At 42.0% G+C, this 23,711-nt stretch overlaps 2 protein-coding genes across 6 annotated transcripts; one reads left to right on the forward strand and one right to left on the reverse strand.

Moving 5' to 3' along the window:
• Positions 1-9,275: 9,275 nt before the first annotated feature.
• LOC127765407 (uncharacterized) lies at positions 9,276-16,494 on the reverse strand. Of its 5 annotated transcripts, XR_008016120.1 has the most exons (6): positions 15,948-16,494; positions 15,730-15,790; positions 14,848-14,994; positions 13,894-14,092; positions 12,896-13,485; positions 9,279-10,764 (listed from the first exon to the last, which is right to left on the reverse strand). XR_008016120.1 is itself a non-coding variant. In XM_052290308.1 (5 exons), the coding sequence occupies exons 2-5, from the start codon at positions 15,730-15,732 to the stop codon at positions 10,247-10,249; spliced, it is 855 nt and encodes a 284-aa protein (XP_052146268.1). In that variant the 5' UTR covers positions 15,733-15,785; positions 15,948-16,494; the 3' UTR covers positions 9,281-10,246. The 5 variants fall into 5 exon arrangements, 3 of the variants coding, with proteins under 3 accessions (XP_052146268.1, XP_052146270.1, XP_052146267.1); XR_008016119.1 differs by having other exon boundaries at positions 9,276-10,764; positions 13,894-14,994; XM_052290308.1 differs by lacking the exon at positions 12,896-13,485 and having other exon boundaries at positions 9,281-10,764; positions 13,894-14,080; positions 15,730-15,785.
• Positions 16,495-19,301: 2,807 nt separating this feature from the next.
• Positions 19,302-22,770, forward strand: LOC127765678 (eIF-2-alpha kinase GCN2-like). The gene is made up of 10 exons (XM_052290620.1): positions 19,302-19,515; positions 20,407-20,543; positions 20,676-20,732; positions 20,811-20,883; positions 20,960-21,062; positions 21,141-21,195; positions 21,277-21,371; positions 21,742-22,033; positions 22,121-22,324; positions 22,412-22,770. Exons 2-10 carry the CDS (start codon positions 20,541-20,543, stop codon positions 22,442-22,444), a joined length of 915 nt encoding a protein of 304 aa, XP_052146580.1. The 5' UTR covers positions 19,302-19,515; positions 20,407-20,540; the 3' UTR covers positions 22,445-22,770.
• Positions 22,771-23,711: the final 941 nt, after the last annotated feature.

Raw genomic sequence — 23,711 nt, forward strand, 5'->3', positions numbered from 1 at the left:
GATGGAGAGACGTGGTGGGGGGCGTGGGACACCACAGAGACGGGAGCGGCAGCGAGCGGCTCGGCAGCTGGCAGAGACCGGCGGGTGCGTGGCGGCTGGCAACGATGACGGCGGCGCGTGGAAGGCGGTAAGAGGCGACAGCGACCGGCCCCGGCCTGGATCTTGGCGGCGGTGGCTTCGGGCTTGCAAGCGCGGCAGGCTGGCTCCACGGCGACGAGGAGGTGGCCGGATCCGCACACACGCCCCTACCGACGAGGAGGAGGAGGAGCGGCGGTGGCTTCAGGCAGGTGGGCTCGGCGGCGAGGAAGAGGTGGCCGGATCCGCCCGCACGCCCCCACCGACGACGAGGAGGAGGAAGAGGCGGCCGGTGTGGTGGTGGCTTCGGGCGGACGGGTTTGGCTGCAAGAAGGAGGTGGCTGGATCAGCGTGCATGCCCCCACCGAGGACGAAGAGGCAGTTGGCGCGGCGGTGGCTTCGCATGGGCGGGCCCAACGGACGGCATGGATTTGGCCTCCCCTCGCTCGATCTCCTCCGTGCACGGTGGCCCCCTCCAGCGACAGATCCGGCAGTGGGGAGGCATGGGGGTGGCGGATCAGGCGACGGCGCCGGCGACGACGAGGACAACGGCGACCACGAGGGCGGCGTATAGGGTTAGGGTTTCGGATTTTATTTTATTTTTCGGTTTTTAATTTTCGTGTGCGGACAATATAAGCACCCACACGCGAAAATCATATTTTGGCGAGCGCCACTCGCACGCAAAAATTCCATTTTCGCAGACCCTTTTGCCCGTGCGGTTAGCTCTACCACATGCGAAAACCCCTCTAGAACCGCACGGAAAAACCTGTTTTGTAGTAGTGAGCCAAAATTATAAATTTAAATATGTATCTTACAAGATTTTGAACATAAATGACACCACCTTACAACTTTAAACACATGGCATGTATTTGACTGATGAGGAAACTACTTCGTTCGGTGTTTCTGATAGCCACCAAAGCTTTGAGATTTGTGTGAGGGGATAGAGATACAGGTCCATTGGTTCAATCGCTGTTTTTTAAATTTTAAGAATTCATTTATAAACAACAAACATGTTCCAGCAGCATCATTAATCGAGCTTCAGTGTTATACTCCCTTTGTTTCTTTTTAGTGATGTCGGTTATTTGTTTTGAACTAATCAACATCATACATTTTAACATGAGGGGATCATCGTTTATGTTGTCATATGGACTTGCCATTATGTATACTTTCTTCGTTTTCAAATATGGTTCATTTTAGGATCTTGTATCTGATACGACCATGGATACTGTTGATACAACCGTCGCTCACATCAATATTAAGTTGACCAAGTTTTAGAATCCAATTCGGCCACCTGCTATAGTATTGACTTCAAACGGCCGCCAAATATGCGTACGTGCTCCATTTTGGGTCCATGAGTACTTCATGGAAAGCCCTCGAAGTACTCTTTCCAACGAAACCAGCCTCATCTCCAAATTCCTTCTTAGTTGGTTGCAATCGCAAAAACACCTATATTGGGCCGATGGGCTTGTAACTTTGTTTGGGACCCTGACCCAAGTGAGGCCAATGTAGAGTGCACCCCAACCAGGCGGAGCATGAGCCTAGGGACCCCTTGGTCGTCCTCTCACCTTCATAAATAGCTAGATACCCGTTCAGGGTTTTGTTTAGATTAAGGCAAATTTTGCTATAAGACATCGTGGCTTCATGGTTTTAGCTATAGGACACCACGCGAAGTGACTTTTGGGGGAAGACACTCGCAAAAGTTGGATATTTGCTGGTGGACACCACACCATTAAAATAATCGTGTGAAAGAGAAGAGAGAAATCACGTGAAAGTTCTGAAATGCCCTTGGGCCCACATGTCAGATCTGCAACTCTCTATATATATCTCTTTCTCAAGCACATGGGGCCCGCATGCAAACCTCTAGCATCGTTTTCCCTTTCTTCTTCTTCTTCTTCTTCTTCTTCCTCCTCCTCCTTCTTCCTCCTCCTCCTCCTCCTCCTCCTCTTCCTCCTCCTCTGCTCGCAGGAGGAACAGGTAACGTGAGGCGTGGCAAGCTTGATGGCGGCTTGCCATGGGCGGTGGCGACAGAGGAAGGAGATGCATAGGCCGGTCGTGGGCGAGCAGCGTAGTCGTAGGAAAGACCGCCGGCGGTGAAGCCGGTGTCGACGAGGTCCGCGGGGAAGGAGGTGGATCCAAGAGGAGACAGCCGGAAGAGGCGAGTGACGCCGCACAGAGGTGGTGGCCGGCGCCGATGCGGGCCATGCGGCTGGATGAGTCCAGACGGGGTTGAGGACGATAGGACCAGTGGCGCAGTGACAGAGGGGAGGGCACCCGGTGTTCCAGGCGGAGAAGCTGGCGGGGAGCTTGGGGACACGGAGGACGACGACGGTAGCGAAGGAGATTCGGTGGTCAGCGGTGGAGGTCCCTAGGCGGTTGAGGGCAGGAGGTGAGGTGACCATCCTCCAGGTGTGATGAGGACACAACTAGCTCGGATATAACCATGACTACCTTATGTATTAATCAACTAAAGGTGCAGATGTTCTACATTAGATTTACATGTTATATATTTTAACAAACGTTGCTACACAATGAGTTTCCTATGTTTTTGTTTGCATAGTTACTTGCTTGGGCGAAGGAAAAGAGACCAAGCGTAACAAATTCATGGATGATCAAAGAAGTTGATTGGGGACCATATCAAGACCTTCTCCAAGTACACTTCCATCTCATCACGTCACTTTTGGTCCATAGAAGACAAGAGATAAAGTTCTACACGTTTTGGATTCGGATTCGGGCCTCCTGACAGCATCAACTTCAAACGGACCTAGCCACTGATCTAGAAGGAATTTCGGGGCCCATGAGTACTTGTTGGAAAGCTTATGGAGTCTACTTTCAGATGGTTTTGGTCACACATCAAAACTCCTACCTAGCTGCAGAGAATCTGCAAAACAAGCCACGCACCTCATCCAGTCCGAATCTGATTTTGAGTTTTGGCCTTGTAATTGTGTCGTGGGCTTAGCCCAAGGGGGTGTGCGCCCTAGGGCAACCCTAGGATGTCCCTAATCATATTAATTCAGTAGCCATCATCGTTTAGAGTTGGGTTTTGCTTAGATTACTTTGTCAAGAACAGTTTCGCCGCTAGATCGGTTTGTGGAACCCCAAATTCGTGTGCTTAATCATTCATATGCAATTTGGTTGCAATCTCTCTTGTTCTTGCTTGTGCTCTTCGATTCGCATGCAGGGATTAGCCTTCTCGGCGAGGTAAACCGGGTTTCAGCACGGTTGATAACCAGAGGAGACGTGGTGCTGCGATTGCGGGGCTCGGTAGCGTGTTTGTTCGGAAGCCGGATCGAGTTGTGTCGCGACTCCGCTCAAATCGATTGTTTATCAATACCTATCGGAAGATCGGGACCTAACACCCCTCATCAGTTGGTATCAGAGCGTGGTTGCCCGTTAGGTAATTTATCTTCCCATAACCAGAAAATTGCCACACAAAAATATGTACTCTTTACCTAGACAATTTGAGCCGTTGCATTGTTCTATTAGATTTTGCTTTGTTAAATTCTAGATTGCATCATCGTGTCGAGTGCTGGTTTAGTTTTAGATTTAACTTTTAGTTTTGAGTATTGCATCTGTTCATCACCTAGATCTAGGGTTCATCACTCAAGTGTGAGAGTTGTACGTCAGTTTTGGGTTCAGTTTTTCATCTCGTCGGTTGTTGCCGGGACCTTGAAAAATTGATCGTCTCGTCGTCGGGTTTCCGTTTTTGTGATTTGGAGAAATTTTTATCGAGTGGTTAGAGAGTTGCTTGATTTCTAGGGTTCCTGTGTTGCCGTGTGTTCCCGAGCTTATGTGTGCCGTGAGAAATAAATTAAAAAAAAAACGCACGAGGTTGGTTGATATGGGTTGGATCTGTTAGATATAAAAAAATATTAGTGGGGCCACCCTTATCCTGTGGAGGCTGGGGCCGAAACCCCCACCCCCACGTCCGCAACTACCACCTCCCCTCACGGCCGACCACCTCTACCTCACGGCAATTTCTCCCGTGCCGCTTCCTCGATTATCACATTGTTTGGTATTTTGGTGGTTGTAGATTTGAGATATTTTTATAAAAACGGAACCTACATGATGTGAGCATTCCATTTTTGAGGTGATCTAATTTTAGTTTTACACTTTGTATTTGAGTCCCTGTAATATTCATATTTACATTTGAGTCCTTCTTCGAGGTCAGTGGTTCAGTTCTTGTTGAAAAAAAAACTAAAAAAATAATAAAAAAAGAAAAGGCAGAAAGGTGCAAAGAAACAGAAAGAAAAAAAAGCCGCACCTAAAAAAAAGGAAAAAAAGGCAGAAATGTGCTTAAAAAAGCCGCATCAAGAAAGAAAAAAAAAACCATTTATCCTTGGAGTATGTTTTCAGAGTGCAGAGTTGTGCATTGATTCATATCTAGTCCTTAGTGTTGTCGGGTGCTTGCTTGAGCTAGAGTTGAGTCTAGACTAGGCCAGCACATTGACTAGTACTTTGAACTATTATTCAACTTTGCATTTTCTGATTAGTACAATTGCGTTCCTTTGCTACTATATATTGTGCCTCCCAAGTTCTACATATATTCTTCTGGTCAGCACTGCTTTGATCCTTGCAATCGCCACATCACGTCCTTCAAGGTGTCACAAACCAGCCACTGGTTGTACCGTCCTTAGCATTGTTGGTAAGACACTTGTAAGAGCTTGGTAGGACGCTTCCATTTGCTTGTCTCCACTACAATCCATGTTCTATAGTTAATAGGAACAATATTGTTTTGTTGTTCTCTCTTTTCTACTGACAATGGCAGGTGCACGTGATGAAAGTACTTTGGTGCAACAAGTGCTAAGTTCTCAAATGGAGAAAGCGGAGCAATGGCAGTACCACGAATTATTTGAAACAAAGTTTGTGGTTAAGGATAGAGCATGTCATGCTATAATTGATAGTGAAAGTTGCAACAACTTTGTGAGTTCAGATTTGGTTGACAAACTTGAGTTGCTTACACAACCGCATCCTCATCCATATTACATCGAATGGTTCAACTCTTGTGGTAAGTTCAAGGTAAATAGAATTGTGAGAATAAACTTTTCGATTGGAAATTACCATGACACTGCCAATTTTGATCTTGTCCCTATGCAAGCATGTTCTTTGTTGTTTGGTCAACCATAGGTATGTGATAATAATGGATCGCATGATTTTGTTGCTAATACATACACATTTAGACATAATGGTCGGGAAATGAAATTGGTACCCATGAGTTTTACTAAAATTTTCGAAGATAATCTTGAAAGGATGAAGAATGGAATCGAGGAAATTTTCAAAGATAGTATTGAAAGGACGAAAAATAGAATCGATGAGATTTTCAGACATACTAGAAAAGATACTAATATTGCGATGCCTTCAACTAAGTCTGAGTTATTACAAAACGAACGTATTGTTGTGCCTATTGCTTTGGATATTAATATGTTGCAGGCATCTGAGAACAACCAAGGTAATGAGGAGGAAGAGAAGAAAGACGAAGAGCAAAAAGATCTATCCATAGCTCCATGCATGCTTGAGGAATGTTTAATTGATCAAGCGCCTACAATTTCTGAAGATGAGAAAAAAGGTAAAGATAATGGTGCTACAACTGCTCAAGGTATGCATAGTTATGATGTGCCAATTATGTCCACTACTTATGCTACGTTAGAGAAACCCATAGTGGAAACAATTGTTGAAATACCTTTGTCACAAGACAAATTGCTTGATGTCTCTTGTGATAAAGAAGAGTTGTGCGATGCTTCACTTATATCCATGCCACAACTAGTGAATGAACATGTTAGTTCTATAGTAGAGCCACCCAGTATTGAGTTTAAACATGTTATTCACATTGATAGCGAGAATGAAGAGCTTAAATTGCTATATTCTTTAAATACTTGGGGTTATATTCAATTTGATGATTTTTGTCCACTCAACTGTCTAGAGAAGAAATTATTTGCTAGATTTGAATTGCCATGCCGTTCTGATGTGATTTTTCATATTATTGGCAATTATGATAGTAAAGGAGAATATAATGTGCATCAAGTATATATTTGTTCTAATTTGACTATACCTCCTCCTTTTTATGATGAAATGTATTGTCTAGAGTACCGCATGCATATAAGTAATTCTCTATCTATGGCCATCAAGAAATGTTCCTCACCGGATGTTGTGATACATAAACATAAGTTCAATACGCTCTATGACAAGGTGAAACCGAGGACGGTTTCCAATCAAGAAGGGGAGGATGATAAGGACACAACTAGCTCGGATATAACCATGACTACCTTATGTATTAATCAACCAAAGGTGTAGATGTTTTACATTAGATTTACATGTTATATATTTGAACAAACGTTGCTACACAATGAGTTTCTTGTGTTTTTGTTTGCATAGGTACTTGCTTGGGCGAAAGAAAAGAGACCGAGAGTAACGAATTCATAAATGATCAAAGAAGTCGATTGGGACCATATCAAGACCTTCTCCAAGTACACTTCCATCTCATCACGTCACTTTTGGTCTATAGAAGACAAGAGATAAAGTTCTACATGTTTTGGATTCGGATTCGGGCCTCCTGACAGCATCAACTTCAAACGGACCTAGCCACTGATCTAGAAGGAATTTCGGGGCCCATGAGTACTTGTTGGAAAGCTTATGGAGTCTACTTTCAGATGGTTTTGGTCTCACATCAAAACTCCTACCGAGCTGCCGAGAATCTGCAAAACAAGCCACACACCTCATCCAGTCCGAATCTGATTTTGAGTTTTGGCATTGTAATTGTGTCATGGGCTTAGCCCAAGGGGGTGTGCGCCCTAGGGCAACCCTAGGATATCGCTAATCATATTAATTCAGTAGCCGTCATCATTTAGAGTTGTGTTTTGCTTAGATTATTCTGTCAAGAACAGTTTCGCCGCTAGATCGGTTTGTGGAACCCCAAATTCGTGTGCTTAATCATTCATATGCAATTTGGTTGCAATCTATCTTGTTCTTGCATGTGTTCTTCGATTCGCCTACAGGGATTAGCCTTCTCGGCGAGGTCAACTGGGTTTCAGCACGGTTAATAACCAGAGGAGACGTGGTGCTGCGATTGAGGGGCTCAGTAGCGTGTTTGTTCAGAAGCCGAATCGAGTTGTGTCGCGACTCCGCCCAAATCGATTGTTTATCAGTACCTATCGGAAGATCGGTACCTAACACCCTCATCAAGGTGGGTCAACCGAGGCGGCGGTGATGAGCCGAAGGGTGTTGACCATGGCAATGTGGAAGGGAGATTGTAGATCTGACATGTGATCTGACATGTGTGCCCAAGGGCATTTTAGAACTGTCACGCGATTTCTCTCTCATCTTTAACCAGAAATTATTATTTTAATAGATGCAATGTTTACCAGCAAATATCCAACTTTTGAGAGTTTCTTCCCGAAAAGTTACTTCACGCGGTGTCCTACAACTAAAATTTTGAAGTCACGATGTCCTGTAGCAAAATTTGCCTTAGATTAAAGTTTAACTTCGCTACTTTGCCGTGTAATCCCGTGATCGGTTAGATCACCGGTTTGCTCGTTATGGAACCCCAACATATCAATTGTATTCAATTCCTATTTGCAATTCAGATTGATTTTATCTTATTCTTGCTTCTTTCTTCGATTTGCTTGTAGGAATAAGGTTGATCTGCACCGACAAGATTAACAACCCATAGAGAGGTGTATCGATCGCTAAGACACAACACAACAACGTCTCGTACGATTGTAGTCGGGTCGGCAATGTTTCTCCCAAATCGTAGTTATCTTCAACTCACCGAAAAAGCAGGCCAATAATAGCCGTGGGTGCATTGAGTGGAGCTCAGGGTTCATCATAGTCGGTCAAACCTTTTTAACTAACTTAGCATATTAAGTATTAACTAATATATAAATGCTATGTAGCTACATTGATGACTTTATGTGCAGTTATTAGATTATCATGGAGAATACTTTCATAATATAACTTTATCTACTTATATAATACTTTCTTTTAAGAAACTGCAAGTAAAAATTATCATATTGGAGACCGATGTCAATGCTTGGAATCATAGTGAATATGTGATGGCATGAAAATGTATGCATGCTATGTACTACTTCCCTTTTATATTATAAAACACTTTGATTTTTTTCCTAATTAAACCTTTTTAAGTGTGACGAAGTTTATAAAAAATGTTAGCAATATCTAAAATGTAAATTTAGTTTATCAAATCTAATATTGAATATATTTTCATAATATGTTAATATTATGTTAGAATATTGCTATGTTTTTTATAAAGTTACTAAAGCTTAAAAGTTTGATTAAAAAAATCAAAGCGTTTTATACTATGAAAAAGAGTGTAACCGACTCTATAGTTCATGGCTCATGAAATCATCTCCAGCCTTACAGGTCTAGATTTTGATCGTCGCAACAATGTGGCTTAGGAAATGATTTCTGGCATCCTACAATCGATACTGGCTTAGAACTATGAATTTGGTGATTTGGCACGATTTTGAACTATGAACTGTGAATCGATACCGGCATTTCTGGCAGTTTCTCTCCCCAAGGTCGATAGCAGATCATGAATTTGGTGATTGTTTCCCATTGCGACACGTTTTGTGCCGTCCTTATAAGTTAACACCAGTAAGCCAAACTATCAAAATCCCCAATGCCACACTCCCAAATGCCATATTCCTAAAAAAACTTGAATAAATTGCCATTGGTAGACCTACATTAGTTGATTTCCTGCCATTTTGGTCCATTCTTAACGCCACATCAACAGCCACCTCATGACACCATCAAGAAAATGACATTGATACCCCTGCCCTTTCAGTCCAATTTTTTTTTCGGGGACTTTCAGTCCAAATTTAACACAGCCCACATCAAATAAAACACATCCGACAGATGCACAATAATTTCACAAGCAAACACTGCTTGGAACATACAAATAGAATTTGCAAACGCTAGACAGATCAATCTACCAAAAAAAGAATATCAGGGAAAAATCCGATGCCAAACCAAAAAGAGGGAAAAACGAATGATCTATTGCTCTTTTACCTGGGATTGTGTCGTCGTTTGGCCACCGCCGGCGGATTCGCTGGAGCAGGGAGCGACGCGAAGTCGGACGAGGAGTAGGGACGCAAAGCCTAGAGCAGGGAGCAATGCAAATATCGGAGTTTTTCTCCTACTCCCAGTGTGCAAGGGCGAAACAGGGATTTCACCCATCCAAAGCTGATGTGGCATAAAAGAAAAGAAATAAAATGGCTGGGAATCAACTAATATATGGATCTAGTGACAATTTATCTAAACATTTTGGGATGATGGCATTTGGGAGTGTGGCATTGGGGAAGATAGCAAATAGTAAAAAAAATCCTGTCTTACCTTAGGTTCATACGAGCATAGAACTGATTGTGATACCCACCTTTCAAAACTATCCTTCATACCTACCGTTAAAAATGTCTATGAACAAGTTTCTAAACTGATGGACACTTTTTTGCACACCATTACAAATTCTGAGTGATCCAGACCTCAGACGGGAATAACCCGTAGATCTGTTCTTTTAACATCACAAAAGGGAACAGTACGCTCAAATTTTCCTGTTTTCACGTCGTACGTCCTTACACCTCCCTAAACACGCAGTCCAAGAAGCCAATCGAATGCATGTATGATCACAGGGGCAGAGAAATATATACAGTGAGGCCGTATCCCGGGCAAATTCTGGGTGGGTAAGCATGCGGAGTGATTCAATCCGAGGAATAGCGCATGATCCATCAAAACATTCCCCTGCACCACCCCCTTTGCATCCATCCGGATCAACCTTGCAGATTTGGAACGCGATGCCATCCGGGTAGTGACGCGCGAGAATCGCACGAACCTGTAGGAGATCACCCCATGGCGTCGACACTAGATGCCGAGTGAGGATACATCCTAATCCTCCGTAGGGCCTTGCGGCATAAATCACCTCCCTTGTTGGTCCGTTGCTCGCTCCATCAAGATCCCACTTCTCCACCATCCCGTGCAATGTCACAGCGTGGTACCTCCCCTTGTGGTACGCGCAGTCGAGATATCTGTCTCCCCCGCTTAGAGTTGAAGCCACCTGCCACCTGCTCTGGCCTGCCTTGGCAAAAGAAAGCCGCTCGCCGTTGTTGTGGATGATCATCACGACGTAGTCGCCGCCTCTGGATGGACTGCAAGACAGCACTGCCTTTTGCTAGAACCATATCCCTAACCGATACGCTTCGAACCTGCTGTTTGTTTCCAAAAGGTAGTGCTCCAAGTTCCCTCCTTCGCTGCCATAGACCGCCTCCACGCAGGCGAAATCGGTAATCGGTGGGAGGGGGAACATGGCCAGTGTGACAGGGTTGTGGAGCACGAGATTGGAGAGGTCATTTGCCAAAACCAGCCAGCCGTGAGAGGCCCCGTAGCACGCAACAAAGGAGCCCTTTGGAAAACTGACGTTGTAGATCTTGTCAACTGCATCACCAGGGTGGTAGAGGTTGCAGGTCACCGCCGAGCGGCGCCTTTCGTCCAGCCTTTTGTCAACGTGGTTGCCCCAAGACATGATCCATGGAGTGCGAGAACGCGGGACACCGGCAGCCGTGGCGGCGGAACTCCATGTGGTGCAGACTGCGGCGAAGGCAAGTGCATGAGGAAGCTCCAGTCGTTCCAGGATGATTAGGAGGAGATCAATAGGGAGGTCGGACAAGCTGGGGCTTGCACAAGGTCCTGCTGCAGCAAACATTGGTATATTGCGAATTAATATTCAGCACAAATAAAACACTCTGCATGCAAACATATTTGTTACTAGTAAGAGCGAACAAATAAATTCCATCTATAGTTCGGACAACAGCCCCTCCTGGTAAGCAGGGCTTATCGAATTGGAAAGGAACATTGAATCCAATTCGGACACGAAGAAACCAATACAAAAGAATCGAACACAACGATTTTGCAATTGGGGCTGTCAGAATTAGAACCGGACTCCCAGTCTTCTGGAAAACGATCTACGTCACGCAACTCATGATAGGAACGAATTGGACGCCTAATATATAGCAAAAAAGAATTTAAAAGGAAAGCTACCCGTGAGATTGTACGACAATTTTGCATTCTTGAGAAGCTACCTGCGAGACTCCAAGAACAATGGCATTATGCAGAAGGTACAAGTGAGATTTTCAAAACACAATTTCAATAAACTAGTAATATGCCCGTGTTAAACGCTACGTTACAATTCTATTTCTCTTTAATAACTTTTAAAATCTTGATTTTTCTATCCGTCACATAAGACACACGCCAACACTACCCTTTGAGCACATAGCATGATGGCGTGAATATAAACCCAAATAACAGTTTAATAAGAAGCAGATATAAAATTAATAGTTTTTCCATGTATAACAAGATAACAAGTGTTTGTCATCTCGCTAACGTTCTCTTTCAAGATTTACATGACCCGAATACTAAAAGGATATCTGTACTGAAATTTGTTGATGGCAAAAGTACATGTTTAGAAAGACGTGTTAACATATAGCCATGTTATCAACCTGGTGTAAACTGAAGCATGTATCACGGTATGGTATGGAGAACATAATTACACGAATGGTGACGTCGTGTTGTACAAAGTAAGTGGACATTGGTGAGTAACATTCGGATCATCAATTTATTATCTTCTAGATTATGTTTTTGAATTAATTTTGATCATGAGAACCTACCTTTGCTCACCAGTCAGGAACGTCTTTATACACGATATTTTATTGCCAGGTCCCATAACCAACACTACAATCTTTAAGCAAAACTAATTCCGACACACTGGGAGAGATGAGAAATTGAGGAATTTTATGGACTGATGCATTTGTTGCTATTAATTATTATACTTGCCCATGATTTTTTTCATTAAAGTATGCGTCTGTTTTTCATTAGTATCATAAGGTCATTACATCACAACTGTTATATTACGTGTCGACTGTACCATGTAATGAATAGTGTTCCCATAGACCCTTTGTCTCATAAGATCTACACTCCCCTAAATATGTTAGCTATAGCATGTGACAATCCAATTATTGTGGACTGTGTAAGTTTATTTTGGTCATAGATTCAGAAAATAAAATGAGTTTGAATGAATATTATTTACTTAAATTGCTCCTAAGTTGGTTCAACAGTCTCCAAAAAGATGTGAGGCAATGACTGCAGTTAGTTAGTTCTGTATACAGAGTGTATTTGCCAGTTGCCACCCTTGCAATTATTTGAGGGGCAATACTTTTATGAAGCTTAAAAAATGAATTTCAATACATCTGTCCTGGCTTGAAAGTAAACATGATTTTATTTTTAAGATTGCATTTTAGTTTACAGGAGATGTACAGTGTAGCTAGGTCTGTCATTTTTATTTGTAAAACTCAATAGGTGTAACCGCTGCTATTTTAATGCATATTTCAAAACCATGTATACCACAACTGGTACTGTTAAGCAGTTCTGCATCAACACTGGTTATTATTTGGTTTTTATACAATACCACTATGTTAATTAGTGTGGAATCACTTACCCATGTCCTCTTAATAATTTATCCTCTGATTGCACTAATAAAATTAGGGTGCTATATGGCATAAGTTATGCACGCAATACACTACACTAAAATTCTGAATGTCTTGTAATAAAATTGTTATGCACGCAATACTTCTTATCAAGATATTCTAAAGTAAAACGTCTCAAATGCATCTACAAACAAGTTGACAAGCGGGCATATTACATCCACACAACAGTGTATTGTTTCAGGTCCCTAGAAATATACCTAATGCTACGAGAGCTATTCATTCCCAATTTAGATGGTGAAACTTTCTTGAAAACAAGAATTAATCATTCCATATGTGCTTACCTTTTACTTTGGAGCAATTAGGCACGGGCAAGGTGATTCTTTCTGTTCCCTCAAGGCATTCTGTTTATACCCCTTGGAATTGGTTGGGCTTGAATCCAAAAATCCAGAGCATAAAACAATATATAAATAAACTCCCAATGAAATGTTTCAAAACTCCCGATCACAATAGATTCATTGGTCTACTTTATAATATCTTCCTCCTTGCCCTCTACTACATGCAAATGTAGTAGGACCAGCCCACTTGAAATAAAAACGAAATTAGGAACTACATGAACCATCTATTTAAATCCATGGTTGTGGAAGTACCGTAGGTTAGGCTCGTATAAAAGGGTTAACTCAAATACATCACTCTTCAGTTATTCGCCATATGGGTGGCATGCTAACGCTACATACACCACAATTTAGTAAAGCAGTATCCTTTTAAAATTTGACAGCATCTTTTTAGAGTAAATGTGACACACATGCAGAAATAGATCATGTGTGAAACATAGATGTATACAATTGAGTAACCGGAGTATCTCTAGAGTAACTTTGATAGCTTGAATAACTGGAGTGTGGAGTGAAGTAGTCAACAGCAGAGCAGATTTTTCCTGATTCATGCAAAACTGTAAACGTCGGATACAAGGAAGTGGACATAAACTATTTTCATAAGATAAGATGCATAGATTATTCAGTTTTATTGGCTTGATCTCTTGCAGTTAAGTGCCATATATATTTTAGTATTTGACATGTGGAACTATAGCCACGAATCCGTTTACTGACAGATCAAACCCTCCAAGCATAATTGACTATAATAAAGAACACATTGGATTTGAATCCAAGGAAACATATCACACATGCACGCCATCAATCACGGGTGCATGTACTCCAAATATACAAGGGTCTAAATATACATTTCACTGATATAGTACACAATAAATTATATTTGTAAATATACATGTGTCAATCAATTGGACAATATCAAAGATGTTTATTTTTTGGGAGCATGTATATTGTACCTGATTGGAGCCGGCCTATGTAACCTGACGAATGAGTTTGAACCGGCAACGGCGCTTCCAATGGAAGGGGAGGTTGGCCACGACGAGGCTGTGTCCCTGACCGAACGGCGATAAGGCTTTGCTTGATACCGCGACAGGAATCAGGGAATGCGGCGGCGGCTGAGAGGCCGGATGAGAGTGATGGCACCTATAGAACCATCTTCTCAATAGAGTAACATAACAATGCATAGTAGTCAATAAAATCAGTTTAGGCCATACATCAGTGCTTGCACAAAACCAATGCAGCACATTTTACATATTCAGGTGTCATTATTTGAAAAGCAATATTATGGCATAACTCATCGAATCCACTGCCACACGGATAATAGACCCACCCTGGATATTTCTTTAAACAAATAGACAAAAGCATTATGGAATTTTCAGAAAGTACATAGTTTAGCTCATGTAAATTTTATATGTGGCTGGAATTAGCTCAAGGAAAGAACGAATCCCATCATCATGACATCATACCATCTCATTGTCATGTTACATTTTCAAGGGAAAAAATTATCACTGCAGAAAGCAGAACTTGGATATAACCTAAAAGTACCAGAAGCCACTTTGAAACTTGGATTAATTCCATTGTTGCAGCAGTTGAACGATATAATACTTGAAGGTTGTATATGCACGCTACTAATTAAAGCACTTCATCTGAATTTACAGACATAAACATCCTGATCATAAGAGAAATTAAATCATTTGCATTATATAAAAAGTTGCAGATGCTAATCAAATTGTTTAAAACAGGACGTCGTCATTGATAATTTAGTGTGATATGTGCACACACATCAGAAACATAGCACTGTCAATCCGCAAGTAAATGAATTGCCATTGCTTATTAAATTTTGGACCAATCGAGGAAAAATCAAGAAGAGGAAAGAGCAAATGAAATAAGAGAAAAGGATTTCCATGTACCAGGCAGAGAGGGCCATTGACACTGATCAGGTAGACCACTGGTGAATCGGGTAGATGATGGACACGACCTGGCGGCAGTGAATCGGCGACGGGGCTACGGCCGAGTCGGCGCTTTGTGTGGTGGCGGCGGTGACAGCGTGAGTCAATCTGGAGGCAGGAATCGAATGAGAAACACATGCAGATAATAACTTTTTGTGTCACACATGCACATAATAATTTGATTTCAATTATCTCACTGGTGTATTCTATAGTGGGAGGGAGGAAAATTAAACAGCAAGTACATATTCATTTGTATTCACTATTTTATCTCTATTTCAGTAACTTTGAACAGATGCATAATAGCCATTGATAATTTAATATTAGGATGATTCATAGTAGAACGGAGCCGCTCCCTAATGATGAAGCTCACCACGTTGATCCAATGCAAAAAAAAAAAAAAAAAATAGAACTAAACAATCAGGCCTGAAATGTTCAGACTGTTCATGCTTATGCTCTACCAACTGCTATACAATTAAAGAAGAAGATCCAAGAATACATATGCGTAAAATATGAGTTTCCACCTCACAGCAAGTTTCTTCTCTGACAAATAAAATGATCTAAACTCACATCACAGTAATAAAAATACCACAACCAATATCAAAACTTAAATACTACAGGACCTAAACCTAACTTATATCTGGATTGGATCGTAACTGCTGAAGGCAATACCACTCAACACAACGGTAGAAAATGTGCATTATCGTTAAAATACCTGCTCATGATAGTGTAACCTATAAAGAGATGGGGATTTCAGTGCATTCGCGTTTGGGAGGGGAGGAACCGGAATATAGATTTGGATTTTGCAGTGAATAAAGATGTACTAATTATTTGACGAGGAATTACCATCGATCCATCCAATCTGCAAGGTGCTCTCTACCATTGTGACCTTCTCGCTCCCGCTGTCCTGCACACACACGCAAATAACAAAGAAAAAAAATCAGAGAAGGGGGATTGGAGTCAAGGAATGGAGATAAAAAAAAAGGAAGGACCAGGAAGTCTGGGCCTCTCCGTTAAAATTCAAAGAGTTAGGGATAGGAATTTAGGAGATCGGGGATGGAGACCTTCAAGTGTACGATGCAGGCAAGGAGGCGATCTTCGTGGTGGGACGGGCGTAGAGGAGGCGGCCGACAGCGACAGGGTTGGCACGACGGAGTCTTGGCGGCACGGACCTCGGTGACTCATGTGTAGGGTATGGTGACGGGGACGGAGATCCTGACCAGCGAAGGAGAACGTGCGGAGCGGATGAGGGTTGCAGCGACGGCGGCATCGGCGTGGATCGTGGGTGGCTGGGTGCGGCGGCGGTTGAGGGGGAGCGGCTGAGAAAGAGGCGTTGGACGATCGGCGGAGGCGGCGGTGGCAGAACGGCTGAGGCGCGATGGGAGAGAGGGGAGCGATCCCGCAAAGAGATGGGAGTGAGGGGAAATTGCGAAATCACGGATGAGGAGATCACGCGAGGGGAGAGGGGGGAGGTGGGAGCCACGGGATGGTGAGGGGATCGCGATTGGCGTGAGGCAGCGTAGTGGTTGGCGTGGTGGCGGGGCGGCGTCCGTTTTTTGCGCCGCGGTGTGGCGGCGGTGGCGTCGTGCAGTGTGCGAGAGAGAAGGGAGAGGGTTGCGCGCAGGTTGGGGGCGGCGAATCAGAGAGGGGCTGCGCAATCACGCGATTGATGGAGGTGGGAGGCAGGGATAGATCTATACCGTTCAATTTTACACAGAGATGATCCGGACCGTTCTATGAGAAATGAAAAAAAAAAGAGTGATGAGTGAATGAGTGAAACCATTTGTTGAACTATATAGGGTAGACTATAGGGTAGATACACAGAACCCATAAATTTATGCACCGAAAATGCAGATTGTTTTTTTTCGCAAAATCTAAACCGAGTGCGCTCTCGATTTTGTGTTAAAGAGCGACGCACTCATTCGTGAGAGAAGGTCCAGTGCTTCTAGTATATGAGAGAAGGTCCTGTGCTGCTAGTACAGCTATGTGAGAAAAGGTACCGTTGTTATTAGTGCACACAATGCATGCCTATTTTTTCTTTTTATAGAATTTTCTTTCAAATTACTTATCCGATCTACAATCTGATTACACCATTACATTCGTTGCAATTAAATCTTTACAACAAGATCTTACATGATTATATTACGATGAAAAAATATTTCTATTTATAAATTACTTTTATTATATACGTAAGTTACTTTTATCATATATATAAGTTACTTTTAGATTTGACTAAATTACTTTTATACATTCATAATGCTCTAAGTTGATTATTTTTATTATTGTTTTTAGTTAATTCTATATTTTTATATTTTGTGGACTTTATAAATCTTATCTACACTTTACTTGTGAATTTACTTTACATAGTTTTTTATTTCAGCTCACTCACAATATAATTATTTCTACTACAGAGAGTTACTCCCCCCGTTTCATAATGTAAGTCATTTTAGCATTGCCCACATTAATATAGATGTTAATGAATCTAGATATAATTTTAAATTAAAGTTACTTTCTTTTCGTTATAAGTTACTTCTATAATATATGTAAATTACTTTTAAGCTTTACTGCATTTATTTTTATATATCTAAGAAATAAGTTAGTGAAATCTAGAAGTAATTTAGACATATCATAAAAGTAATTTGTGATTTTTCATCAAAATATAATCATGTGAGTTCTTGTTGTAAAGATTTAATTGTTACAAACACAACGGTGTAATCGGATTATAAATCATATGAGTAATTTAAGAGAAACTTTTCTAAGAAGAAAAAAATACATAGATATTGAGTGTACTAGTAGCCTTTTTTTTGGAAAGAAGGGTGTCTCTCTTTAGTACTATCCAGCTAGCAGTTATGTTCTTCTTCTTTTTCGTCCAAGGCCGCTTGTGAGTTGTGGCTACCTGCAAGCACAAACCATCTGTGGGCAAGTGGAGCCGAGAGGACCTGAGAGCAAGTTTAATAGTATAGCTAACTGTTACCTCCAATTCATCTATAGCCAATGTAATAGTCAATTCATACAATAACTGCTTACTATACTTGTTCCTACCTATCATACACATATTATGTTTTGAAGTCCGTGCTGCAGCTGGCTACAGATCTGTAGCCCGCTGCTCTCCTCTCTCTTTTTTTATCTTTTTAAAATATGTTTATAGCTGATTTATCGCCTGCTATTGTACCGGCTCTGACACGACCATTCCAAAAATATCGAAATAGCAAAACCCTTGTGTCGCCTTCCCTCCCCGGCAAACCCCTCCCGCCGACCCCCTCGTCTCGCAAGTCTCGCAATCCACCTAACCTAACCTAGGGTTTGGATTTCCTCTCGCCTCCGCCGCTCCCGAATTCCCCACCGCGCCACCGCCTCGGCCCCATCACCTCGTCGCCGGCCGGCTTCAACGCCACGATCCACCTCCCCTGCTCCCGGATCCCCCGCCGTCACGCCCGGGGTCTCTCCTCCTGATTCGGCACCACGATCCGCCTCCGGGATTGCCGCCGCGCCACCTCCTCCGGCTCCATCACCTCGTCACGACCGGCGTCTCTCCCTCCTGCTTGCTTCGACGACGCCACGATCCGCATCCCCATCCGCGATCGCCGCCTCCTGGACCCGGGTCTTCACCGCCTCTCGACTTCGTCTCCCAGTACGCATATGCAGCTGCCATGCCGACTGCTACAGGTGGGGAAGCGCCGGCTTCGGCGCAGGAGTGCACTTCCGTGGGTTTGGGGGCTAGATTGGTCCGCCTTGATGGCAACGCCATTACCACAGTGGCCGACCTTCAGTTGTCCGGTCCAATTCCTTCTCCACCTCCCCAAGACATTGATACAGCCACCATCATCTATGGAGAGGATATCAGGCCGGGTACCTACCTGGTTATTCATGCAGGAGTTGATATCCTTGACATTGCCAGACTCACTTTCCTTGAGGAACTACCGGTGGCTGCCAGGAAAGTGTATCCCACGGAAGCGGAAGAGGAGAAGGAAGCCAAAGCTGTGGCACTGGCAGGCAGGAAGGGGACTCCCACTGAAACGGGAGAGGAGAAAGGGGTGGTGGCAACGCCCCATCAAGAGAAAAACATGGAGAAACTGGAAGAAAAGAATAAAGAAGCTGAGAGGTTGGGAATGGAGGAAAGAGAGGAAGAAGAGGGGAACGAAAGATTGCGGGAGGAAAAACCATGGCACAACCAACTGTGGGGCGAAACAGTGCGGGAAGAAAAGAATTGGCACAATCAATTGTGGGGTGAATCAGTTGAGGAGGAAGACCATTGGCACAATCAATTGTGGGGCAAAACAGTGCGGGAAGGAAAGCATTGGCACAATCAATTGTGGGGCAAATCACTGCAGGAGGAAGAGCATTGGCACAGTCAATTGCGGGGCAAATCACTGCGGGAGGAAGAGCATTGGCACAGTCAATTGCGGGGCTGATCACTGCAGGAGGAAGAGCATTGGCACAGTCAATTGCGGGGCAGATCACTGCGGGAGGAAGAGCATTGGCACAGTCAATTGCGGGGCAAATCACTGCGGGAGGAAGAGCATTGGCACAATCAATTGTGGGGTGAAAGATTGCCAAAGAAAAAACATTGCCACCACCAATTGTCTTTGAGACTGTGGCCTGGATTTTCTCGTGCGGTTCTTGTTTTACACTGTAAGTTTACCCCCTATAAGTTTTTCTTAAGGAAAGCTGTAGAAGTTTCTGCCGTTAATATATTAGGAAGAAGATAGCAAAGGGACCAGGCAGTTAGAAAAACAATTAAGTTCTTGTTTCTTGTCTGAGAAGATACTGCAATACATGTAGGTGTGTGTAGGAGTTGGATGTAGGTCTTTCTTCTTTGGGTGCTTTTGCTTTGAGGTGAAAGGACTTAAGAGTTTTCATCTGTATGCTTAATCCAGGTTATCCTAGAACGTTGCCCAATTGTTATCTTATTGAGGACGGTTAGTGTCCAAACACTTTTGATTTTTTTTAAAGAACTGCTGAATCTTCTTCTTCAGTTGTTAAGAACTTACGACTATCTTCCTGGGCTGCATCAAGTTGGAAAATGATCTCATCATGACTGTTGCCAACTGTAAACGAATGTTGCCCACACTGTCTGTTCCATCTTATCAGATCTTTTGCCAGCTGACCTAACTTTAGATGCAGCTTTAGGTAGGGATTGCATGTTACGACTGGTTTTTCCCAAGATCTCTTCACATCATATAAAACATGTGCTCACCTCTTACATTACTTCCCACCAAGAGAAGTGGGGAATGGTCTGAACAATTTGTCGAGAAGGTGTGCCATGGACGCTGTTGAGAACATTAAATCCCATTCAGTTGAACAGACTGCTCTATCATTTTTTTTTGTCTGAGTTGTGTTGTTAGTTTCGTTTGTCCAAGTTAAGCGACGCCCATTAAGTGGAAATTCCTTTATGTGTAATCATGCCCTTAAAATGGTTATCATTCCCAAATTCAAGCGATTGTTATTTTTGTCTGTGGCCCTCCTGTAAGTTTTACTCCTGTGCAATTTATCTCATAATAGTAACTTGCTTTTCCTTCGTAGGCCAAGGTTCATGGAAAGCAACAAAATCATATAGCTTACAGTGGCTGAGATATGACAACAAAGAAGCACTTTTCGGATTCATAAATAAGGAACAAAACAGAAATATCAAAGATGCTGAGATTTTGTTAAGCACCATGGTAACAGTCATCTTATATACTTGTCATTGTAGGGAAAAATTCCATTTGATTCTCGCAAACTATTTTGTGTCGCTTAAAATGAACATTTCTTCATTATTCTTTATTGTCTTATAACATTTAATTCTGTTGCAGACCTTCAATCACTGGAAAACAGGTTTGATGTGCAAGCTAGAATTTGAAGGACACCTGGTACATAAATAACAACTTTCTGATATAAGATGTTTGATACCTTTTCTGTTATTTATCGCATTTCATCTTCCTCTATAGCCCAATCTCTGTGACAGTATGGGTATGGGATTAAATCCCAGCATGGATAACTTCAAAATCAATAAACTGTTAGGTAAGAAACCTATATATATTTGCATGCATTAAAGTGTTGCAATGACAATCAATCTTGTCAATGAAATCTTTAACAGGTAAAGGTCGATATGGGGAAGTGTATGAATGCACTTATTCTAATGGTCAATATGCAGTAAAAACGATTGATGTAACCAATTATTTTGACCACACTGAACCAAGGTTTGTGAGTGTTATCCTTCTCTAAGGTTTATATTCTTAAATATGCCATTTTCTAAGTTGTAAATTTCTTTATTTCAGAGAAGTCAGCATTATGTCTTGCCTTCAAGACGCAAACATTGTTAACTTTTACCAGGTACTCTTAAGTCCCTAACAAAAAGGTCTTTACACTTCTAACTGCAACTGTTAATTATGTTTCTGAATTTGAATTTATTAGGCGTGGTGTGAAAACAAGAAAGAGGAAAACAAATTTCATGGTTTTGGTGTACATGAGCCGAAATATATTTATATTCATATGGAGGCCTGTGCCAGGTACAAACACATTTTCTGTATGCTTGTTATCAATTACACTTCCCTTCAGGCCACATGAGAAACTACAGGCAGCTAAAAAATATCCTTTTAAAACAAGCCGATTCTCTTGTTGTGGTTGACATGATTATATCTATAGAATAATGTTAAGGATGCTTCCAGAAACATGCAAAACTGTAGAAACGAATTTGAGAAGTAGCGAATTGGTTGAAGCATTATAATTCAATAGGAGCTTGTATTGAATAAGAGTCGATATATTCTTGGAATAAGAGGCCACTACGCCATTGCACTGTCCCAAGCGATTAGAATGACGGCTGTTAATCAACTTTTACAGCTTATAGACTTCTCCTGAAATTTTATATATCACATGCAGGACCCTTTATGATTTTCTGTGTGGAAATAATGAAGGAACAATTCAGGACAGGTGGTCTCTTTTTGAGAGAATCGTAAAAGGTGTAAGATGCATCCATGCTACTGGGATAATCCACCGTGACCTCAAGCCATGGAATATTTTCCTTGGACCTTGTGGCGCTGTTAGAATTGGTGATTTAGGACATGGTTGCTGGTCTAAATCTTACTGTGATGGTCGACGTGGTTCACCTGATTGTGGAACCGTGTTGTATTCGGCACCAGAGCTCAGGAATGGGCTGTTGGTTACTGATAAGGTATTCCTTATCACAGTTTCACTTTTCAAACGTTTTCAACTATCAGTTAATAGTTTCACATATAATTTATTCTTGCTGTTATCGTAGGTTGATGTGTACAGTTTAGGAGTGATATATCTTGAGATCTTCATGCCTGCTGCTGTTAGTGTTAACAACAGAGTTGATGCATTGATCGATTTGATGGAAAGACGATACAAACCAGAATGGACAGCTTGGTCCATCGATATAGAATTCTTAAAGGACCTAACTGCTTTAAACCCATGTGACCGTCCATCTGTGGGTACAATTTTGGTACGTACTTACGACTAGCAATAAACATTAAACTGCTTGCATATAGCATTAATTTGATCATTTTTTCTGTTTTTATTTTTATTACAGGAATATATCGCCGAACACGCAAGTGACTGTTAAGTGCTAATGTCAGATGTGCAAAGATGATGATAATATCGTTAGTACGTTGTTCCAAAGAACAATCAGACCAAGCATTTAGTACTTAGTATTTTGCATCAGCAGACGTATTATTGATTGTATGATCAATCATTGTAGCTATGTAGTACCTAGCTTTGGTACTCGATGTAGATTTCCATTGAGATGAACTCTCATAATCTGAACTAGAAATTTCTGTCAATCCTCAATTTGTATTGTCCTATGATGAACTCTCACATCAGAAATACTCTCTCTGTTGTCCCAAATTAGATGTTTTAACTTTTTACTTGCAATGTTTGATCATTCGTCTTATTTAAAATATAGTGTAAAAATAAAAGAATGATAAGTCGTAGCAGTGATACACCCGCAGCGCTCGAAATAGTAAGTCAAGCGCCACACGCCGATCTCCCTTTTTTTTCCCTTTTTTCTCAACCTCCCTCCCTTCGATTTTTCCTCCCACTCTGTTTCCTGATTTTCCGTTTCTCTCAACCTCTCCCTTCTGAATTTTCCTCTCACTCCGTCCGATCAAAATAAATAGAGTAGGTCTGGCTCGTAACAGCGAGAGTAACAAAATTACTGCTTACGAGAAAACACCGAGAGTAATAAAAATAGAATCATGCTATACGTACGACCCATCCATCCAACCAGCGTACGACCGAAACGGCGTAGCAACACATTGCGAGACGGTGTGAGGATTCGTGCTGCATGCTGCTGACGGCGCGTACATCGACGTTGTAGTCGTCTGACAGAGTCGGATGTGTGGGTCGTGTGTGTAGCATTTTCCATAAAAATACTGATCTCGGTTTTTCTGTTCCACACATCCCTCCTATTCCTTCCTGGTTGTAATATAAGATAAGTGAGACCATGTAAATGAATAAATGATTTTGGTTTTCGCACATCCCTCTCGTTCCTTGCCGGTCCTAATACCAATCCTATTTTACTATAAAGTTATAACCCACTAACTCCTAAAGCTTAACATATAAAGATGTCACATCATCAGCATCCACTAACAATCAATGCATTTAATATCATGCAAACATGCTGTATTATCTATAATTTAAAATTTATTACATTTTAGAGCTTTTAAAATAAAAAGCATGTTAAATCATCATCCCGCATAATTCACATAATATTTTAATATTTTTGATATAAAAACACGAGGTCTGAGAGATCTGCTTAACTCCAGTGCAGGTCAAAAACTTGCCTTTGGGTGTGTGAGCATGCTAGTTGATTTGATCCTGCAATCAACAAG

Source organism: Oryza glaberrima, chromosome 3 (genome assembly GCF_000147395.1).
Source record: "Oryza glaberrima chromosome 3, OglaRS2, whole genome shotgun sequence".
NCBI lineage: Eukaryota > Viridiplantae > Streptophyta > Magnoliopsida > Poales > Poaceae > Oryza > Oryza glaberrima.